Below are 23615 nucleotides of genomic sequence, written 5' to 3' on the forward strand. Positions count from 1 at the left end.
TTATGAATAGCATCTGGCTGTTCACAGACTTTTTACTGAAATACTAAACATCAGTATCTGCTGAAGTACGGAATAAACGGCACAACTAATGTAACACATTACATCACTGACACAAATTGCATAATTTGCATAATGTGTATGATGTTATGATACACGTGGATGCCTATGGTAATAAAATGAACTGCTGGAAACATTTTCTTGTGTGCAATAGTTGCAGAGGCAAAATTCTCACTGAGTTTATTTTGTGTGATATTTTAATGTGTTGCAGTGTAATTCAGAGAGCAATTTTAAATGAGAAAGTGGACAGAATAGACAAAAAGGTGGAGCAAAAATGCTTTTATGATCTTTGGCTAACTTTTATACAAAGTTATATTGTAAATTTCATTTTCTTCTTTGGTTGGAACAAAAATAATATTCTGATTTTTTTTAGACCCAGACTTACAGCTCTATTTTTTAGAAAGAATAATTTGAGTTATTGGTAGTAGAACCTTCTCCAAGATAAGTAGATCTTTTCCAGACAGTATACACTATATACACTTTCTTTTTTGAAGAATGTTCAGTAAATGCTGGTAGTTTAGAGTCAATTCAAATTTTATTCAAAACCCTAAGAATTGAACAATTGAACCATTAAATGAATGAATGAATGAATGAATGAATGAATGAATGTTTGTGTAGCTCTGAGCAGAAAGGTTTCTTTTTTTTTGTAAGCTAAATGTTCTGAGGTCAAAGTTTTCATAGCTCTTAGAGGGCAAATAAGGAGAAAGTTTTGCTGGTTTATTCCTAGTCTCTGTATTTCATTTGTTAAATATCAGTATTTCCATTAGTATCAACCTGAATCAACCCACTACGGGCCTTTTCAATGAATGTTATGGAATGTAATCTACCACATATAGGGTATACACCAGGTTAGCTATAAATAGAGTGGAGAGGTAGAGAAGAGGGAATCAATATTTAGCACATCTGCCAAAAGAGCCAAATGTTATATTATGTGTAAATTATGGAAAGTAAGTACATTTGGTAATAGTTTTTGTTTCTACCTTATTCTGCTTCTAAGAATAGAAAAGAGAACCCTGCTTCACTCTTAAGAATTTCTAGAAATCCTACTGTCTAGAATTACTTTCCCCATCTTGATGCCCTTCTGATGTTTTAAAACATTTGTTACAATGGTTAGGGATGATGGCATCTGAAGATTTACCAGATATAGGATGGTAACCGCCTATACCTATATTTATCAGTATTTTTTTATAGAAATATGAAAATACATATATTTCTATATATTGAATGTAAACCAGGCAAAATAAAATACTTACTTTTACTAGTATACAGATATCCCAGTTATGAAACATTTGCTTAAAATTAATTAGTTTCAAATTCTAATCAGTTTCAAGTACTGATCAATTTCCAGTCAATATACAGGAAATGTGATGTGTGTGTGTGTGTGTGTTGAAAATACATTGGTGTCCTGTATATGAAGAAGGGTATAACTAATCACATTTGTGAATTTGTTTTACATAACATGAATCTTTGAAATGTCCAAGTGAAGATCAAATGTAAAGTTATGCAAACTGTGTTTTAACAAATTAAATGTAACATACTGTATGTACAAAATCACCAGTTGTTTTCATGGACATGTACACTGTAGTTGTATTCCATCTGCTTCCTTGATTGTTCTTTTTCAACACCGTTACATCATTTATTGAACTGCAAATGTTAGTAAAGCAGTTTTCTTTAACAAACCTGAATTAGTTGCCATAACAGACAATGTGTGTGTGTGTTTGTGTGTGTGTGTGTGTGTGTGTGTGTGTAACCAGTGAAGGCCACATAGAATAGAGTCTCTTGTAAATATTTTGAAATTTGCTTTGTACTATATTTTCATTTCAAACTCTGTTCACCCTTAAAGATAGACAAAGAAACGCCAGCTTAATCTTTCAAGCACAGCACAAAAATATACTTTGAAGCATTTTTGAGGCACTGGCAATCATCTGAGCTTGAATATAGGTTTACTATATTCTATTTAGTATACTTTCTTTTCTGCATTTTGGCACATGCGTGCTAGTTGTTTCCGACTCTAGGGGCCGGTGCTCATCTCTGTTTCAAAGCCGAAGAGCCAGCGCTTGTCCAAGGTCCTCTCCATGGTCATGTGGCTGACATGACTAGATTCCAAAGGCGCACGGAACGCTGTTACCTTCCCACTGTAGTGGTCCCTATTTTTCTACTTGCATTTTTACGTGCTTTCGAACTGCTAGGTTGGCAGAAGCTGGGATGAGTAACAGGCGCTCACTCTGTTACGCGGCACTCGGGATTCGACCCGCCAAACTGCCGACCTTCTGATCGACAAGCTCAGCGTGCTAACCAACTGAGCCACCGCGTCCCTATATATATATTAATTCATTACCTAGTTTAGGTGATGAAACCTCTACAAGAAAACAAGCAAGCTCAGAGAGCACCAAGGACCCAAGCTCATAACAACATATGCAGCACAAGGACCCTAGCTCTTAGTAGCATGTAGTAGCGCATAACTGAAGATATTGTGGAAATAGGAAAGTCCATTTGTCGCATATAAGGCTACTTATTGAATCTAATTTCCAAAACTCTTATTTACAGTATTTTAACAAAAGATTCATTCATTCTCAGACAAAGAAAAGATAATAATTGAAAGGTACAAACAAATGCATTATTGTTTATTTAAAAGGCATTTATCCGGTACAATTAAACATGTATTTATTTATTTCAGAAAATTTATACGTCCACTCAACTCACTCTCAGTAACTTTGGGTGATTTACTGACATAAAACCCCAATATAAAGATGTTAAAAAGCAATAACCCCTCATCTACCTGGCAACATCTATCAGTCAAATAAGCCACTTGATGAGTCCAGTTGGCAATGCCCGGTCTTCAGGGCCTTGTGAAAGAGTGTCAAATTGGGAGCCAACCTCATCTCCATGGGGGGAATGTTCCACAGAGAGGAGCCACCATGAAATAAGCTTTTCTTCTTGGCCCTGCTAAATGAACCTCCTTAGGAAAGGGGATCTGTAGCATACCGTGCCTCCCTGCTATGGAGGGTCAGGTAGATGTGGCCAGAAAAAGATGGTCCTTCAAATAACTGGTCTCAAGCCAAGGGCTTTGAAAGTGACAACCAGCACCTTGACTCCTTGTCAGGGTTTAGTTTCAGCCTGTTGCTCCCCATCCAGTCCTTAACAACTTCCAAGCACTGCAATAGGGAGGTCATAGCATCGCTTAACTCAACATGGAACGAGACATATAAGTGGGTGTCAACACTACACTGATAATATATCAGCCCATGGTAGCAGATGATCTCCCACAACGGCCTCATATAGATGTTAAACAGAATTGGAGAAAGTATCAAGCCCCACGGGACCTCACAAAGCAAGAGGCTAGGGCCGGATCTCTCATTTCCTATCAACACTGACCGAGAGTGACAACAGAGGAAAGATGTGAACCAGGACAACACAGAATCCCCCACTCCTAACCTCCAAAAACCACCATGGCCAATGTATCGAAGACCACCTGGAAATCAAATTTAAATCAAGTAGAGCGAGAATGACTGCACACACACACCCTCCTGCCAGAGATCATCAAAAGAATGACCAATGGCATTTCTGTCCCATATCCAGGACTGAAACCTGATTGGAAAGGATCTAGATAATCCATTTCACCCAGGAACCTCTGCAGCTACCCCGCAACCACCTTCTTAACCACCTTCCCCAGAAAGAGAAGATTGGAGACTGGATGAAATGTATCCAATAGGTGGAATCAATGACTTCTTAAGAAGAGGGCAGACCACAGCTTCATTAAAACTAATGCAGAGATTTTAAAGGAAAGTCAGAAGAGCAGCCCAAAGACATGCTACGCTACACTAAATGCTACATATATTGTTTAAAGTACTATTTCTATATAGAACCTCAAATATCCTTATCCTAGCCCATTTTCCTTTAACAGCTATCTATTCCCAGTTAGATCTTCCAAAATACCACAGAAATCTAGGTTTCTTTTCAGTATGCTAAAGCAGTACCTGCAAAGATAAAAGGCTGAATAAAGTCAATTGTTTCTCATAATAGATTCCTAGCTTTTTGAGGTAAATAGTCTTTAAATGGCAGACCTTTTTGCAACTTCTATTTTTTTATCTTCTTTTTGATCATGAACTACTTAGCAAAAAAGTGCAACTTAGTTGCTGACTTTGATGTCTTTATTTCTTGAAACCTAAATCTTGCATGCTCATTCTATCTAGACATTTTTACTGACCATCATTCTTGTCCTATTTCTTCTTCAGCTTCTATATGAACTCTACCTTCTCTTTCTGAATATCTGAATGACTCTGAAAAATCATGGTACTGTCCTTTTGTAGTCCCAGATCCATATGAGGCCCTGAAGTCCATTTTTGCAGCACTGGGAGTCCTCCCAATCTTAACTGCTTGAAACTCAAAGCACTTTCATATTATCAGTTAGATAAAATAGTAATGTATGGCATAAAATAAGCACGATCATTCTTAAAAAATAAAACTTCCAAGTTTTCCCCCAAATCAAGTCTCATTTCATAAGTATGATTGTATGTCATCAACTATGGGTAGTCCCTAGCTTCTTAAAAACTATTGAATTCAGCCGTTGGTCACAAAAATGCCCACTACTGTTTTATAATATTTGGTTTATGTAACACTATTTCTTTTCAATTCCAAGGATACTGCTGATTGCTGATAGAAAGTCAGGAGTCATATAGGGACATGTCTCTATATTAACCAATTCACAGATATCCCTCTCTCACAAACAAGAAATAACAGGAGAATTGGTGGGAGGAACAAGAATGCAACAAGAATCTCCCAACACCAGGGACTGATCTATAAACTGATGGTTTCCATTGCAGGAAAAAAACAATGTCAAATAGAATTGCTGGGAAGAAGATGGAAATCTACTTCAATTTTCCCACATAAATTTGATTCCAGATTATTGATTTCCTATTGCTATGCCAAACCCTCCCTCCCATATTGAATATCACAATAATCAGCAGTTAGAAGCCAGTTGTCTGATCTTTTCTAGCCAACAGATTAGATTTATTATCTGGATGACAAAAACACATTACAGTATTACTTCTGACTGTCATTAGCAATGAGAAATTACTATTTGATTTTTACTAGCAAAGAAATCACAATCTAATTGCCTCACCTGGTTGTTTTAACTACCACTCTCTGATCAATGATAGTTTTATACACCATTACCTGCCAGCTCATAGATGTATATTTCTGACTGGCAACAGAATGTTCAGTATCTAATGGAAGGTGACCTTTTTCATTGTCCTGTAGAAAATATAAAAACTGACAAAATTAATCACTGTAAGATCCACTAAGATTTATAACTGCTTTCTTACTAAGATACATAATATCTTTTGCTGGTAATTGATTGATTACCATAGTAGGCTTTTCTATAAAGTAGCAGTCAGCTTTCATTTAAAAATAATTGTGTGATCTCTTATTGTTAAGCGCTTACATTCAGTTGGATTCAACAATACAACTATATATAATTTTTAGTACTGATATTATCTTAGAAAATCCTATTTCTCTACAAAAGCTACATTTTATTAAGATTTTTTCCTATAATTATTTTTCTAATCATCAAAAGTTTATATCATTATTTCATTGTTTGTTTTATACAAAATGTCAATAAAGGTTTTCCGATCAACAATATGCATGGATGCTGCCCTTTCTCTGATCAAAGAAGTTAATTTGATCATCTGAGCAAGTTCTATCATCTTCATCAGGGATCTACAAACTTGGCCCTTTTATGACTTGTGGACTTTAACTCCCAGAATTCCTCAGCCAGCGTGCCTGGGTTCTAGATAGACTTCTAGATAGATCAGTACAATTAATTTTAAAATAAAAAATACATAGACACACAGAGTTGCAAAGGACTGGATATTGGACAGAAGTTGATTTCCAAAAATTTCACCACTTTTGAAAGTTTTTTTCCTTCACACTCAGGAAATTATCCACATGTTTTAATAGGACTATCAAAAAACCACAGACTCTGAGAAGAAAGTAACTCACAGCACATGCTCCCATAAGAAATGGATTAGAGTAAATCCAATATGTGTGATATATTTGAATTCAGCATTATAAAATATGGGATTTCTCTTTTAATATAGATGAATTTTCTCAAAAACTTTCTGGAGAGCACTTTAAAGGCAAAAATTTGTAACTTGGCTAATATAATTTGTGAATATCAGTTTACACATACATGGCACAACAGAGTTATCACTTTTAAAATCTGGAACCATTCAGCAACCATGTTTTTTTTTAAAAAAATAAAAGTAGTAAAGTTGATCTGTACTATAAAAACAGTTTTCAAACATACGTTAGCTTTATCTTGGAAGAATTTAAAGTTATTAGTTTTGAGTAACTGTATATAGAAAGAGGTTTTGTTTTAGAATCAAGTTGTTACCATTTACTGCATTTCAATATTTTACTATTTATTTTCCACTAAACATTCTTTAGAAAATTAAAGTCATTATGGATATGCAGACGCACAGAGTTGAGAGCCAATTTTTCAAATGCATGTCAAGTTTAATATTCTGTTTTTATGCAAATATTCTGTGCATGTCCCACTGCAAAAGACAATGCAATGCCAAGACAAAATTGGATCCTGATCCAAGGAAATGTAATCTTCTTTTGATTGGTCCCATATAGAAATATTTCTATACGATCTAATTTTTTTTGAAATATAAGAGTATCCTGATTACTTTTTCACAGGAATTTCTAGAAAAATAAATAAAAATCCAGTGTCAAATAGGTTTTTTTAATGCTAAAAGAACCATTGTGCATAATTATAGAATTCAATCATGTATCATGGTGAAGTGAACAGACTATTAAAACTCACGCAGGAGCTTGATGGGGTTCATGTTTTGGGACTGTGTTACTTGCTGTGCTGTCTCTCCCTTTGTTGTATCTATCCATACTCTTAAATTTGGTAGGAAAAGCATGCTCCAGGTCCCCTATAACGTAAGGGAATGTTATCCAGTAGGACTCAGAAAGAAAGCCTTTTCTGTTGTGCTCACTCTGTGGAACATCATTCACCCAGAGATCAGATTTGACCCAATCCTCTTAGTCTTTCAAAAGCCCTCAAAAACCTGGTTTTGTCATAATGTCTTGGGCCCCAGATACCTGATTGGACTCTGTCATGGCTGTTTTAATTGTTGTTACTTGTTTTTTGCTTGGTTGCCACACATGTTACTTTGCTATATGGATTGTTATCTTATTTTTAAGTATTTTTAGCTTCCCAGAATCATTTATTTGAGATGGGCAGCGACATAAATTGAATAAAGCCACAAATAAACAAATAAATGGATGTATATTCTTATCTATATTTTTTAATATTTTAAATGAAAATTGTTTATGTAGATCGAAAAGCAAAAATAGAAATGTGGATAACATCAAATCAAGCTCTGTGCTTCTTTATATTGTGAAAAAAAAATCAGAAGAAACGCTTTCTGTAAACCTGAGAAGAAAATCATATGTGTACATGTATTGGTATTTAATGTGGTATCTCTGTGAATGGGTTGTACTGTATATATACACACAGATCAAAATGCAGATGTATGTGGATATAATAGGCAGCTTAAAAAACTAAGATCCTTTTCTAAGCATACATTCTAATGTTTCCATACTTCCTTGATGAAATAGCAGAGAGTTTAATATTTTCACATAGCCCATAGATGGTTGCTGTTCAAACCAGAGCAGAAATGTGACTTTTTTTTAAAAAAAGTACCATTTTGAAGTATACATTTCTTAAATAGGTAGTTTCCTTCTCTGTTTTCTTTTTTAAAATAATATCCAAGTATTACCAGGTGACCCAGTCACCTTAGATAGAAAGATTTATTTTTTATTTTTTTATTTTTTATTTTAATTCCATTTATATCCTGCCCTTCTCCGAAGACTCAGGGCGGCTTACAAGCTTAGCAGTAGCCTTCATTCTATGTATATGCCTGCTTATTAGGGCTTTCGCCCCCCCCCAAGCGGCATTATTACAAAGTCAGCTTAATTGCCCCCAGCAATCTGGGTCATCATTTACCCCCCTCCCGGCTCCCAAATAATCCGTACTTGGGGGCTAGAAGCACAGTGAAATCATTTTATCACCAGTGACTGGAATTATATAACAGTAAACCTCTGTATTTATTTACAAAAACCTTTGGGGAAAACTAGTTACTCAAGAAAAGAAAAATATTTTTGGGCTTCTCTATTTTAAGCAAGGTGTTTTAACCACTGTGCTATTTCATTAATGCAAATAAAACAAGATACACAAATATTAGGTATATATGATTAGCACTGGTTAAGTTGAAGGGGCAGTCCTTTTACTGCAAACTGGGCAATTAACTGATGATGTTAGCCTGTAGCAAACTGAAGCTATCTAGCCAAATGGACAGAAACATTCAAAGCAATATAAAAGAAAAAAATGGACTTTGGAAGTGGAGCATAAAAACGTGCATGAAGGTTGCTTGGAGGGTCAGTGGAGGACTAAGAGAGAGCCACATCATTTATTTATACTTTCTAAAAAGAGCTGCTATCCAGTTTTGCTGATGAGGTAAGCAACACATCATCATATGATTAGAATTCCCAGCATATCTAGAAAACTGCAGATTGCAGAAGGCTGCAGTAAGCTATATACCGTGTTTTCCCCAAAAATAAGACCTGCTCTTATATATTTTTTGCCTCCAAAAGAGGCACCAGGTCTTATTTTCAGGGGATGCCTTACTGCTTAGCTAAGGACCGCTGCAGCCAGGCCTCCCATGCCTCAACACCTGCCTTACCTCGTTGTACCACTTCTTCTGTGGCTGCTCGCTACCACTTGTGCAAATTGCCCCCGGCCTCCGTTTCACCATCCGGAAAGGCCACTGCAGCCGAGAAATGAGCTCTGGATGAGCCTCAGATGGCAAAATGGAGGCCGACGAGTAGCCACAGAAGTGGGCTGGTGAGGTGAGACAGGTGTCGGGGTGCGGGAGGCCTGGCTGCAACTGTCCTAAGGTAAGTGGGTATGGGGTGCATGGAGCTGCTCCTCCTCCCATCCCCGCCCTAGCTTGATTTTTACCCATGCGCCTTGCCCCACCTCGTGCAACCAAGTGCAATGGAATGGGCGGGGTCTTAAGTAGGGCTTATTTAGGGGGTAGGCCTTATATTGGGAGCACGTGTAAAAAATCAAACTAGGTCTTATTTTCGGGGTAGGTCTTATTTTCAGGAATACATGGTAATTGCCTAGTAATTTATGGTAATTAATTAATTTTGTTCTTTTTGTTGCCTTCACGTCAGTCTTATCTCTTTGCATCTACATAGACAAGTCCTTACAGTTTTCATGGAAACATTTTCCAAAAATGGCACGTCACTGTCTTCTTACTAGGGGGGCTGAGAAACAGTGACTGATCAGTCATATAGCTAGCTTACATATTTAAGACCAGACAACAATTCAGGTTTCCCTGCTTTAACCACTAAATCAAACTGACATTCTTGAAATGAAATTCTTGGGGGGAAAAAGTGATGTAAGTTTAAAAAGTCAAGGAACTCTGAAAAAATTGGCTGTTGATGGGACAGAGCATTTGTATTTAATAGAAATAAAACTTAAATGTGTTTACAATGTAATTAAGACCATCTTTAAATATAAATATATATATTTAAAATCTTTTAAATTTTAAAATCTGAATAGTCTTAATATTTTACAACATGTTTAACATAGTAACCTGGCTTTGCTTGCAGTGATAGATAATATTAGCAATGGCTTTTTATACAGCAAGAAAGCAGTAAAGCAAGGAGCTTAAATGATACAGCCTATGTTCAGTGTGCCCTCTGCCAGTTACTTAGGAAAATACACTTAATGGAGACAATTAGCATTTGAACAGAAAAAATACTGAAAAACATGAAAAAAAATGAGATTCAACTGAAGCAATTCAAAGGAGCATGACAGTGATTCATTTTATAGTACAGTCTTACAGTATAATTCTCAAAAATGGCAAGATGTTTGTTATTATAGTGCTATTCTGCCTCATTATGCAAAGGAACGTTTCAGATATTTCTTCCATTGAAAGAATTGAAAGGCTATTATGCAATAAAGTGTGAGTCATGTTCAGTATACATCAATTGTCAAATTTTATACCTGCTTTTATAATAAATAGAAATGATTTGAGATGCATTCCCATAGAAATCATACAGTAATAGACATAAAGAGGGGCCCTAATATGAGCACTCTTAAAAAAGACTCTGCTCACTCCTTTGTTTAAATTATACCAACTTCCTTATAATAATCACACACGCAGCAGAGTTTTTTGAAAAAAGAAAACATGTAGCCATCCTGACACATGTTGAAACCAATTTGCACTTGTTATACAGGCTTCCTTCCTGCAGACAATTGTGCTGTATATCACCACAAGAGACAAACTAAGAGCTCCCCTAATTTCAGATCACATAGCCGCTGTCCCATGTCAGCCTTACGATGACTTGAGATAAGCCCAAGGCTGTCATGTTGGACATGAACCCAAGCCACTCCAACTCCTAAGAAAGGGAGGTTGAAGTTCCCCAGAACCATAAATCTGGGGAACACCACTGTCAGCCCAGAAATGGAGTCGGGAAGGTTGCTATGCAGCAGGGATGTTGGTACTACAGCAACAATCCCAATGATCCCTACAAAGAACACTGGGACTGCTGAAACTACATTGTTAAGTTGGCAAAGTCACGCCTTATTACAGAGTTCCCAGCTCTAATTACCATTGGTAAGCAAAGGCTGACCCGTTTTCAGGAAAGCTCTTCCTTAGATAGAGAGGTACCAAGACCACATGCAGACTCCTAATCCCTCCTCCATGGCCCCTAGATTTCTATTAGCACTGGCTGAAAACTGGCACCTCAGTTTTTCAGAATTTTGATAGAGAAAATATACACAAGCTGCAAGTTAAGTCTAGAAATAGGTTTAACAAAGTTCATTTGGACAAAGTGAAAATAAATATTTTTAAACTTAACCTATGCTGTGCTATTGTTCTATCCACTGTGGCCCAACAAAATGGTAAGCACAGCCCTTGACTAGCAAAACCTAGTCATCCTCCCTAGAGAAGTATGTGTCATGCACATACAGTGATGGGACAACTGCCTTCAATCCCTAAAAGAGAACTAGAATGAAGGATCGGATGCAAGAAATGTCTTGTCCATGGAAGAGTAAGTAAGTGACTAAGTGACTCAATGGGCAAAAGAAAGAAAGGTCTGAATAATTAAAATGGATGAATTCAACAACCTAATGTATCTTTCCAGACTTAGTTGCTTTAATGAACTTAATGAACTTTAATGAACTACCATTCTAATTTATATGGTCAACTATGATTAGATTAGATTCTTATCAGTATTTCCATTGATAATAAAAATAATAATAACACTTACTCGGCTCATAAAATCACCTTACCTTTCCTAATGCTAGCTTGGGGATTCTGGGAGTTGGTATTCACACATCTTAAAACTGCTAAGGTTGAGAATTCTGCCTTACCTGAGGTTATGGTATTAACATCTCTTTGACCTCTCTTGTATAAACTGGTTGTAATCTAATTACTCAGTTGGTTTTAATGGATGTTTTGTTGTTAAAAACATATTTAGAACAACTCTCTATTCACATCTCTCCACTTGTCACAATTAATATTATTTCCCTGACAAAGAAGACACATTCATTCTGTCTTTTTTTACTCTTGTCATTGTTGAAACACTGCTAAACAATCTGCTCAGTTCAGGACAATTTTTTTTTTGCCTAAATCTAGTTCTCTGCAGAGAGGTTTATTATGTTTAGACATCAGTAATTTGTAGAGAAAGTAAACAAACACTGATATTTAAAGCAAAGTAAAATAAAATATTAAATAATGGAATGGATTCGTTTCTGTATGACATAGACTTCTGTTGCAAGCTGACTAGTTTAAATTTAAATTTTTTTCAAGCATGACATTGCACCAATGATGTAGTTATAAAAATAAAATTAAGATTAAATAAAATTAAAATTATATGCTTGAGAGTCTTTCTTAAGTAATAGTAATAATGTGTAACAAAACAAATGCTAGATGCAAATTTACAAAGCCAAGCAGGGATAGCCTCTCTGATAAAAGCATAGGGTTATTACTTTGGAGCTATCAGACGGGAGGGAATAGATAAAGAAAACTTATAAAGCAGTTGCCTAATAACCTCTATGAATTGATGCAAATTATTATCCAAGTTGAGAGTGGGAGGAATACAACAGATTTAAAGAATTGTATCTGAAACAGTGGTACTTACAGTGTTGGCAAGTTCTAGATAACTTCCTCCGACTGAATTGCTTAGATTCGTGGCCTGTGTAAGCAATCTTTGAAGGGCAACTTGTTGATTCATAGTATTCCCGCCATATTCAAATGGCTTTTGTAAAGTTGAACAACTGTGCAAATCAGGGCTATGAAGATCTCTGGCTCCAGAATCATATTCCCAACTCTCTCTAGCTCCAGAAAGGGCACCTGTATAGAAAAAGATATTTATTTATAAGGAGTGATGCAATAACTCCATACAAATATCTTCTGATTTTTATAGTCTTTTTGTACTGACTCCCCTTTGTCTCTACAAGCATAGAGCAACTAGACCAGGGATGGAGAACCTTGGCTTTTTGGAATTCTGGGAGTTGAAGTCCACAAGTCATAAAAGAGCCAACGTTCCCCACCCCTGAATTAGACATTGATCTGAATGAAGAATACCTTCTTCCCTCTCTGATTTCTAAATGCAAATGGCTAATACCCAGCTGTCCTTAAGAATAAAATTTTAAACAGCTAACGGAAAGTTTCTGAGACACAGAAGGTAGTATAGAACTGTGTGGTGCATATATTTATGTGTCTATAAGACTGCATAGCAGTACTTTTGTTTGCATATGTATATTAGTTATGGTTGTGCTGCTATATTTGTTTAAGGGGTGATGTGAGAATTGGATGAATACTTTCTCTCTAAATGGGAAGGACATTTTTTTCTTCTTTGTAATAGCAGTACCAATGACATATTCTCTCAAAATCCCAAAAGTATGGTATATATAATAGAAATGAAAACAATATGGAACCATCCTTGCCTTGAAAAGTAAGCTGTTACATCAGAGGGAAGTTCCTATGGAGAATTCATGACTTCAGGCTCCTTCCCGTTACACCTCCCAATAGATGTACCTGAGCTATTTAGGCTAGATAGGTAGATTAGATGAAGGAAAAGTGTCCTCTTAGATAACCATCCCAGAGTCATTGACAACTTTAAAGGATGTGACCAACATCTTAAAGTGAACTCAGAAGTATACTGGCATCCAAGGCAGCTCCTGCATCAAAGGTAAGACATGGCAGTGTTAAGACTGACCAATAAAAATATAGGCCACTACATTTTAGATCAGGGGTCTTCAAACCTGGCCCTTTTATCACACTACTCATTGTAGGTATCTTCCCCATACCCTTTGAACCTATAATCTTTCTACAACAAAATAATTCAGTGTTATTTAGATCAGGCTTTTTGCTTTGAATCTGGCCCAAATTCTTCCTTCCTTCTTTCTTTCTTTCCTTCCTTCCCTCCCTCCCTCCCCTCCTTCCCTTAAAGTTTTCATATCTCCCCTGGGATATCTGCCTAATAATAAACCAATCTATTTATATGTAAACCTATATCCATATCAGGCATCTGCATGGAAGCTCCTTTTATTTTGGCATGGTACTTATTGAGTGAGAATGCTGAAATATGGTGAAGCGGAACTGTTAAACTTTACCATCCTCAACTGAGGAGACTCTCCAGAAATTGAATGATTCCAGCATTAACATAGGGAATGAAAACTTTTCTTCCTGGGAACAAAATTTGATTTAAAGATTCTTTATGCATCCATGGCAGAGTATCCCAAGGGTGAACTCCCTTTTGGGTCTCTAGTGGAATATCAACTGTAGATTGCATCTTAGTTACTAGCACTTTTGCCCTCCATTGCAAAGATTTTAGTGTGTCCTTTCATTGAGACAGTGATCACCTACCAAGAGTAGGCTCTTTTGTTTTTGACTCAACTGGTTCAAGTCAATTATTATTTATGATTTACCCTTTATTGACAAATATATTATTCCTATCTGAAGAAACAGGCTGGTCTCAATTTTTGCTGGCCCATTGGCTAGTGTTTTGAGACAGTCTATATGAACAAATGGTTATTCCCTTGAAAATAATATTAATCTAACAAAGAATCATTAGACTTTTTCAAAAACACAGTCCATTCAGACCTCCTTTTACATTGATCAATGTAAACCCCATTTCGACACGTTTAACAAATGGCATAGCACCATGGTGGCCACAGGTGGCACGCAGAGCCCTCTCTGTGGGTACATGCACCGTTGCCCTAGTCCAGGGGTCAGCAACCTGAAACAGTGAAAGAGCCACTCGGAACCGGTTCCCTCACAAAAGGAAAAACTGGGAGCCGCAAAAAATGTGTGCATATGCGCGTACATGCGCAGAACAGGGTTTGAAGAGCCAAGGCAAGATATGTACCTACCCTGCATATTTGAATTGATTGGCTGAACTTTTTTAGTCCCACTTTTTTTGGGGAGGACTGCACATGGCAGAGGACTGGGAGCCGCAGGAGATGGCTGAAAGAGCCGCATGCGGCTCTGGAGCCGTGGGTTGCAGACCTGTGCCCTAGTCCTAGGCTTTCAGCTGGGTTTTTATAAAACCTTTTCGCTTTAGGCCTCTGCTGCCGTGTGCAAAAAAAAAAAGTTCAATCATCAATCAATTTCAACTTCTCGTGGGAAAAAAAGATCTTGCAAAATAGGAATTGATTGAACTTTTTAGTCCCACTCACTCTACTGTTACCACCACAGCCACGCCCACCCAATGGGCTACTCCCATCCACATCCACCCAATGGGCCATACCCACCCAATGGGCCATGCCCACCCAGCACCCGAAGATACATAAATGGGTTTTGGGTTGCAGTGTGGGCACTTGGTCTCTAAAAGGTTCGCCATTATTGGCATAGCACAACCAAAGGACAGGTAATTCTTCCCTACCAGAATATCTGTATTATAACAATTCCCCCTCATATGAAAAAAATTACTCACTAAAAAAAGAACTGTTTTAAAAGAAAAAAAACATAGTTATGCTCTTAAGCAGAGGTCCCCAACCTTTTGGGCACCAGGAACTGGTTACATGGAGGTTTTTCCACAGACCAGAGGGGGCATGGTTTTGTGTGCTGCCTGCATCCTGCTTTTCTTGTTTGTGTGGACCAGATGTGGCATGCCGTGGCCCAGTACCGGTCCACAGACCGGGGGTTGGGGACCCCTGAATTATATAGCCAATTCCAGTTACATATTAAACATTCACTGTCTTAAAAATTAGTGAAAAATAAATCAATGCATGAATATTGAAATGTTGTATTCTATTAACATTTAAACAGAATCGAGGTCACTTTCAGCAGACTGGTCAGCATAGCAATGGATACTGAGAAGTCAGAAACATCTGGAAGGGCAAGGTTTACAATTTTCCGCAATAATAGCTACAAAGCTTTGGTAATATGTTTTTAGAGACAGCTGAGCAGAAAAACATTCCAGTTTCCAGATATTTTGAGAAAGATTACTTGTCACTGCCATTAAATAATCAATAGAAATACTATGCATTTATTTTGTTTTCTGGCTGCTCTAACTCACAGTTTTGTGGCCAATATTTTCCATATTATTTTAGCAGCATAAGCTAATGAGCCCTTTGTAACCTCTCCATTGAGATACCCTGGCTATAGTTATCTGTGTATTCATAACATCTCAGATTATTTACACTTTTGCCTTTGAAGGCTGTTCAGAAATTGCAGTTATTGGGAATGTTCCTTTCTTTCACATTAAATTTCTTCTGGTTCTAATGATCACCCTCACCCGCCTTCCCCTGAGTTATTTCATCTTCTGAAAATAGTAAACAGGCCTGTTCAAATCTTTCACATGAATTCATGGAAGTGCACATAAAGCGTCTATTTTGGAATGATAAAAACAACTATTTTGTTTTCCAGGCTTGCACAGCTGCTTTGGAAGCTATCCTAACTGTCTGCAGTAGAAGTAGCTCCCAAAGCTGTTTTGTGAGTCTGCAAAAAGAGATGGTGCTTTAACTATTAGAGAGGAGATGCTTTGTATGTAGCTCCACATGTTCCATGTCTTTTGAAGGATTAAATTGTAATTATATACACAGATTCTCTTCATTATGCCACTTCATCTCATGTTTCTAATTGATGTTCACTTTGGTTCTTTTTGTTGTTGTTTATACCAGGTGATCATACTCTTATTCATCCAACCCTTTGTTATGTAAGTCAGATTTCAAGCAGATATTCTTTTCCAACTGCTTAGCTGTGATCTGCTTTATTATGCTATTTTAATTTTCAAGCAACTCTCAGTTAGCAAGCATTTACAGTATGTAACATATAGAGTATATTGCTAAAAGCTCATTGCGCAAAACTAGAATATAGGACCCAGAAACCAATTACTGGATATTTTAATATAACATAGATGGAACACAAGCATGTTGTTGGAAAATTTCATGCTGCATCTTCTCTACTCATAACTACCATAATACCCATTTAATTGCATCAGCATCTGAACAATTAAAGAACAGCTGCCGCACATTGAGCTGAGGCAGGAGTTAAAGGCCAAAATCTTTATTGAATTCTATGCATAATGGTTATTTTGCTTCATATAATGTTAATTACTTTCAACTACAGCTGCACTGATCCATCAATAAAATACAATTTACTCAAAATGTAGTCATTGAAAAGTATCAAACTGCTGAAAAAGAAACCAACACAATACAAAAATAAAACTATGACCGCTATCCTAGATTCTACAGGAAATTATTAGCAATGCTGTCTTTATAGTTTCATTGAACCCACATTGTTTCACTGAACATTGAACAATGCAATTGTTGAAAGAAATGAAATGTGGGCTTTCCCAATAACTTAACTACTGCACGAAATAGGAAAACTGTCTCGGATTCATTCAGAATATGGTAATGGAGGTGTGTGAGTTTTTTCTGTCTATTCTTTTCTTCAGGCAGTATCATCTTGAATTTACTTTAGCTATACTCTTGAGATAAATATGATTTCTGCCATGTTTGATAAGAAAAGAATTCTCTTCAAATTATGAAAAATATTTTCATAAATATTTTGAAGTTAAAGAAAATTAAAAAAATATTTTACCAGTAAACTGTTTAGCTCTTTCATTTCATCTGTTGTACAAATACTCAAGAAAGTAAATTATTTGGTGCAAATAGATATAATGATAAAAGATGAGATAGATCAGACATGTCAAACTCGTGACATCACATGACATCACGCAACATATCAGGACTGTTTTGCCATTGCCGGCAATGGGGTGGGCACGGCTTCTGCGTGATGCGTCCAGCCCGCATCCAGTTTGACACTCCTGAGATTGTTACCTACAGTTCAGTACTTTCCAGAAAGATAGAAAGTGTCCATTATTCTGGAAAAAATGCCTAGAGTAAGTTGGAAATTGATAGCATTAGGGAGAACCAGGATGGCTTCTAATTAACTGATTTTTATTTATTACTCATTTTTGCCATTGTAGCCATTATAGGAATGGTTAGGTATCACCTTGCAGCCATTCTGAAATACATTCCGAATACACCTACAAAACCAAAATGTTTTGGGATCTTTTCTGAAAAATGTAAGAAAGGGGGAAGCAGGTCTTCCTTCCTCCCTTCTTCCCTCTTTCTTTCCTGTTCCATGCTGGCTGAGGAATTCTGGGAGTTGAAGTCCACAAATCATAAAAAGGCCAGGTTTGAAGACCCCTGAGCTACATCAATCATTTTTATCTAGTTTGGTCTAGTGCAGGGCTTTTCAACCAGTGGTACGGGTACCACCTGTGCCACATTGGCACCTAGCAGGTGGTACGCGACCATCCTAGAAAAGTGGTAGCGGGAGGGGGGGAGGAATGAGCTTAACCGGTGGCAGCACCGCACAAGCCTGAGCGAGAGATGGGTGGAGCTGCAGGGCTGTCAGGGCTCAGCGAAAACACCAGGATCAGCGCTTCTTCGGGGCTGTCAGGGCTCAGTGGAAGCGCCAGGATCAGCACCAGTCTCCAGCTGGAGCTCGGCGCTGATCATGGCGCTTCTGAGCCCAGAAAAAGCACTGATCAGCTGGAATGTTGCAGCATCTCCAGGATCTTGTGATGTACATTCAGATGCTTGGCAACTGATTCATGACGATCACAGTGTCCCAGGGTCATGTGAAGTGACCAAAACCTGCTGCAACCACCCAGCAGACGGGGGGGGGGGGAATAAAAACCCAACACCCCCCCACCCCACTGCCAATCCTCAACAGAAATGCTCATAACAATGAAAACCTCAGACAGGACGAAGAGCGCTGCTGGGCAGGCAGGCAGGTGTCTTGCTCGGCTGTGGCTTGGGGGGCACTTTTTTCAGTGCCATTGTAACTTCGAACAGTCACTAAGCAAACTGTTGTAAGTCAACGACTACCTGTGCTTCATCACTTTTTTCCTTTCCTGGTCATCAAGTTTTTGACACCTTGCTAGGCGACCGGTGGTACTCGGATATTGCCATATCCTAAAAGTGGTACAATGGGTGAAAAGGTTGAAAAGCCATGGTCTAGTGCAGGGGTAGGCAACCTTGGCTCTTTTATGACTCGTGGACTTCAACTCCCAGAATTCTGGGAGTTGAAGTCCACGAGTCATAAAAGAGCCAAGGTTGCCTACCCCTGGTCTAGCGGTTAAAGTACCAGGCTAGAAACCTGAAGACTGTGAGTTTTAATCCTGCCTAATGTAAAAGCCAGATGTGTGACCTTGGGCCAGTCTCTCTCTCTCTCTCAGCCCAATCCACCTCACAGGGTTGTTCTTGTGGAAAAAAGAGGAGGAAAAAGTTTTAGGTATGTTTGATGCCTTGAGATACTTATAATATAGCAGACTAAAAATATATAAATAAATAATCAATCCTTTTTTTCTCTGCCAGATTACACAGCTGGAACTGACTGATGGTGAAAAGCACATATGCCAAAATGTCCCAAAGGGAAAAGGATGAAAAAGCTTTCGATTTCCAATCTTCTCCACTTCTCCAATCTCTTTTTACCAGCCTCTGATTAGACTTTTTTTAGTAAGAAAGAAAAGCCAGAAGAAAATATTAATTTATCACTTATGAAATGTGACATGTCCCCAGTAAGATCTGATGCATACAGGAATCCTCCACTTTTATTTATATTCATCCATCCATCCATCCATGGATAACAATATGCCATATAGGATAGCATAAAGGACAGCCAACAGAACCTTTGGAAGCAGAACAGAACAAATACATAATACAAACAAAACTTATTATTACGACTAGTTATCTCTTCTTTGCTTTTGCTTTGCTTTACCTGTCTTCTTTTTTAAATGTGTGTCCCCCCCCCAAAAAAAAAGTACACTGCTCAATCAAACTGACATGGGGCAGCATGGAAATCTCATTAATAAAAATAGAAACTAGGCAAAAACTGCTTGGTGTATTTTCAAGGTGTATGTTAATGCCTCAAGCATTCAGCTATTTTTATAAAGCAATTGGTTATTTTATTAACTGGTCTTAAAAGGATAGATATAAAATTAAAAAAATCTAATTTACCATAATGTATAATACAAATTCCCCAAGTTTTACTGCCAATTCTTTATACATTAAATAAGCAATATCAAAACCATGATGTTTTTAATAGAACTTAAACAGACATTTGATGTGATTTTTTTTTAAATAAGAAATGAGAAATTCATTAGAAAACATGATGCCTAGCTTTTATATAGGACTAAGGGAAATGGAACTACATGATGTTACGTAGGAAATATACTTTTCTCCTTCCTGGTCTACTGTTTTGAGATATAACCTAGGCAAGAAACATGCAGTCCTCTAGATGTTCTTCAGTTCAAATCTCCCAGCATTTTTCACACTAACCATGCTAGCTACAAAGGTTTGGAAGTTCTATTTCAGCAACTTTTGAAAATTCACAGCATAACATAGCATATTTTCATACACTAAAAATGCAATACTGATAGCCACTTCACATTTTTTACAAATGCACAATTTTTGCAATCTATATGTTATTAAGAAGCTATGGATTGCAAAGTGCTTTCAAGTTATATCAATAGTTTAAAAGAATATAACAGCCTATGTTATATAAAAGAATACACACAGGCTAAGTAGAAGGTAAAAAGTATGATTTTCATACAAAGTAGAAATGAAATTGCCTCAATTTATCAAATGGAAGATAACAGACTAGGAAAAAAAATCTAATTTCAGAGTCACCAACACCGTATCTTTTAGAACTAATACTTCTACTACAAATTTCTTGAAAGCACACTATGGAAGGAGACCCTTTAAGCAATCAGTGCAACTCCTTCCTTTCCTTTGTTGACTTTCCCCACTAGGAAAGCATTAAAGCACACCTGATCTTCCATAACAAAAGAAAACACTCTAAGCACATGAGTATGGGTGTGCATTGGAAGGAGATTCTTACTGTGTAGGAGACCAGAAGTATTAGGAGAAATTGTAGGCAGAAATGTGAAGCAGTTGCCAGGATAAAATGTAGCATAACAGGCACCTGTGAAGGAGAATTGGGGATAGACTCCAGCAAACCAATAGCAGAATTCTTGAAAGAGAAAGGGGAGCCAGGCAGTATCTCTGTTCCAGCACAGATGGTGACAGTCGACACCAGCCAGTAGCTGTTAAAGGCACCTCTCTTTTTTGCCTTCCCCAAAGACTATGCCATGCCAATGCTTCAGCACAACTGGCAAGAAGATGGCTAAATAGCAGCTAAAAACTTTGTAACAACAAGAAAAAAGAACTGTTTTAGTATTCTTAGTATTCTAAGGATTCTTAGATATGCACATACAGCAGTCATAGAGATCAGTATAGAAATTATATAAGGTACGCTATAGGTTTAAAGCTAGGTGTTAAGTGACAAGAAATAAGAGCTTTTTTTGTAATAGCAGCCACACAGAAAAGATAAAGATATTATCCTTAACTTGTGGTGTCTGTCTAAAAGACCACCCCTCATATTATATAAATAAAAATAGCATTTTACAAATTAAAGGACAGCTTCAAGTGTAATATCTATTTGCAAGGCCACTCCTATACTCACAACGTTTTCTTTAAAAAAAACCTGAAAAGTTGCAGCCCACTACTTTGGAAATGTATCTAGCCCATCTATCACTCCAGATATTTGCTAAATATTTTCAAATTGATAATTATGATCTTAAATGACATGTTTATAAATGCTCCAAAGTACTGCACAGAAAAGTGAACAAACATCATTAAATACAGAAGAAAGTTTGAGTAGCTTTGTGTAGGATTGCACTTTTGAACAGAACTGCTGTCTTGAACAGGAGACAGGATCGTACTAGAAGACCAGAAATAGTTGTAGGGTGGAACTTCAATATACTTTCTGGCCAAGAAATGATTTAAGATTGTGATGATCACTATGGCAGTTACTTTAAGAGAGTGCGTATAACATGCTTTCAAAACTCCAGATATGCCTAGTGATTTCTAATATAATATGCCTGCAGTGGAAAGATTCTTAGGAACATGCAAAAATAGTATTTTATCTGCAGAGTTTTTAGTTTGTAATAATTTAGGTTTTCAACATATTTATTGTAATTTACCACCCAGAGTTAGCTTCAACTGAGGTATAATTTAAAAGCAATCAACATAGTTTGCAATAATATAGCTAATATTACAAGTATGGTGGTAGCTATTTCATACTGTACTTTGAACCATATTTCAAAATATTTGATACTCTATCAATCTTTTAAAAGAAATACATAAATATTGTACTTACTACTCTTCCTAATTGTATTGGATTTTAAGGTAATAGGTATAATTAAACCACACTGACCTAAACTGTTATTGCTGCTGGTTGGCCATGAAGCTATTCTATCCCTTAAAGTTTTCTTTTTACATGAATCATCAAATTTCACAGAAAGCTCCACTTCTTCCTTCCTGATTTCTCGTACAAGCTGCATACGACATCGTGTGAAATCTTGAAAGGAAATTTTTCCATGCTCATCTGCACCAAGCTGATGCATGATCTCAATCACAGATTCTTCCATGTTCAGTTGGCGACATACCATCAGCAAATCATTCCTAAAGAAAGAAAAAATGAAACCCAAAATGAATGTACTTTAATAAAAAAATGCCAGTATGTCCACAGATATTTTAAATATAATAAAGTTATTGAACGCTATTTTTTCCTTAGTAAGAGACCTTAAAGATAACCAATTTAATCAGAGGAACGATGTCTGATTAAAGAAACAAATTTATATAATCCAATATTTTTGCTAAAATCAGGATTCTGCCCATCCTATCTCATTTTTATGAAAAAGATTTCATGCTTTTTCAGATAAGAAGAAATGATACCATCTCTGAATTTATATGAGGGAAGAAAAATAGGGTGGTACAAAAGACAAAAACATTTTCTGAATCTTAAGTTTTCCTTAATACATTCTGGATTTAAAACGTATATACTTCTCCCGCATCCTCATCCCAGTTTATTAGCTGCAAAAGAGAATGCTCTATCAGGATATTGGCAAATAACACCACAAATATTTCTCTATGATATATGTGAATTTTTATATCTTTTAAAATAGGCTGCAAAGTACTTGAAATATGTTTCACGCATCCCCATACAAAAACGCTTTAAAAATATTCAGGACATGACTTCCGGTTTGCCATTGCGGCCGCCGCGGACACTGGAAGGTGAGCTCCAACTTCCACGTTCAGTTTTGTTCCGCTGGGGGACCCTGGAAAGGGGCAATGAGCAAGGGACCCCTGCTTGATCACAGGAGGGCGTCAGTCCTTCCGCTCAATTTGGGGCAGCCCTTCAAACTGGCGGAGGAAAGACCGACCATAGCAATATGGTTCATCACTAAGCTGCAGACAGCTGAAGTCAAAATTACCACCAAGCACTTCTAAAGCAATGTGGATGAAACTAGGTGAGATCCGATATTCTCTTTAAGATCCTAAGTATTTTCTTTTCCTGTAAAAGCTGCCCAAAGTATCTTTTCCCCCTGTGAAGAGAGAGGGAAGGGAATTTCTACCCCACCCTCTAAGAATAGCAGTGACTGACTACCCAAGGGAGTTAAAGCACTAAAAGAACAATTTTAATCTAATTGGATTTATATGTTTCTGAAACTTGGGGACCAAAAGTTTTCTTATTTTTACTGGAGACTTTTGTTTTTATCTACAAAAAAGAAATTGGAAGAGGGATTATAAAAAGTTTGGACTTAAAAAGTTTTAAACAGCATCGGTGACATCTTGTGGCAAAATTTGGTATTACAACTTGTTATTGCCTAAAGAGACTTGGCTTGAAGCCCAGACTTCAGATAAAAGTCTTTCAACCTTGATAGATACCATCTGTGAGAAACTCAGCTGTAAAGAGAACTTTTGAGCGGCATAACTGGCCTGCTTGAACTATGAATGTAAACCTTTACTGACTTTCAGAGCTATATGTGGGGAATTGCTTTCCTGGTATACAAATAAAATTATTATTATTATTATTATTATTATTATTATTATTATTATTATTATTATTTCTTTATCTGAGGAACATTGGTTATTATATGAG

The 23615-nt window shown here is 37.0% G+C and overlaps 1 protein-coding gene across 2 annotated transcripts in view; it reads right to left on the reverse strand.

Moving 5' to 3' along the window:
• MCC (MCC regulator of WNT signaling pathway) overlaps window positions 1-23615 on the reverse strand; it is a 214042-nt gene that overhangs the window by 174468 nt on the left and 15959 nt on the right. For both annotated transcript variants that reach the window (XM_081315724.1, XM_081315725.1), the window contains exons 2-3: window positions 21888-22135; window positions 12289-12500 (exon numbers count right to left, since the gene is read on the reverse strand). In XM_081315724.1, coding sequence (XP_081171850.1) covers window positions 12289-12500; window positions 21888-22135 — 460 coding nt within the window. The remainder of the gene's footprint in view (window positions 1-12288; window positions 12501-21887; window positions 22136-23615) is intronic.

Source organism: Vipera berus (genome assembly GCF_964194415.1).
Source record: "Vipera berus genome assembly, chromosome: 2".
Taxonomy (NCBI): domain Eukaryota; kingdom Metazoa; phylum Chordata; class Lepidosauria; order Squamata; family Viperidae; genus Vipera; species Vipera berus.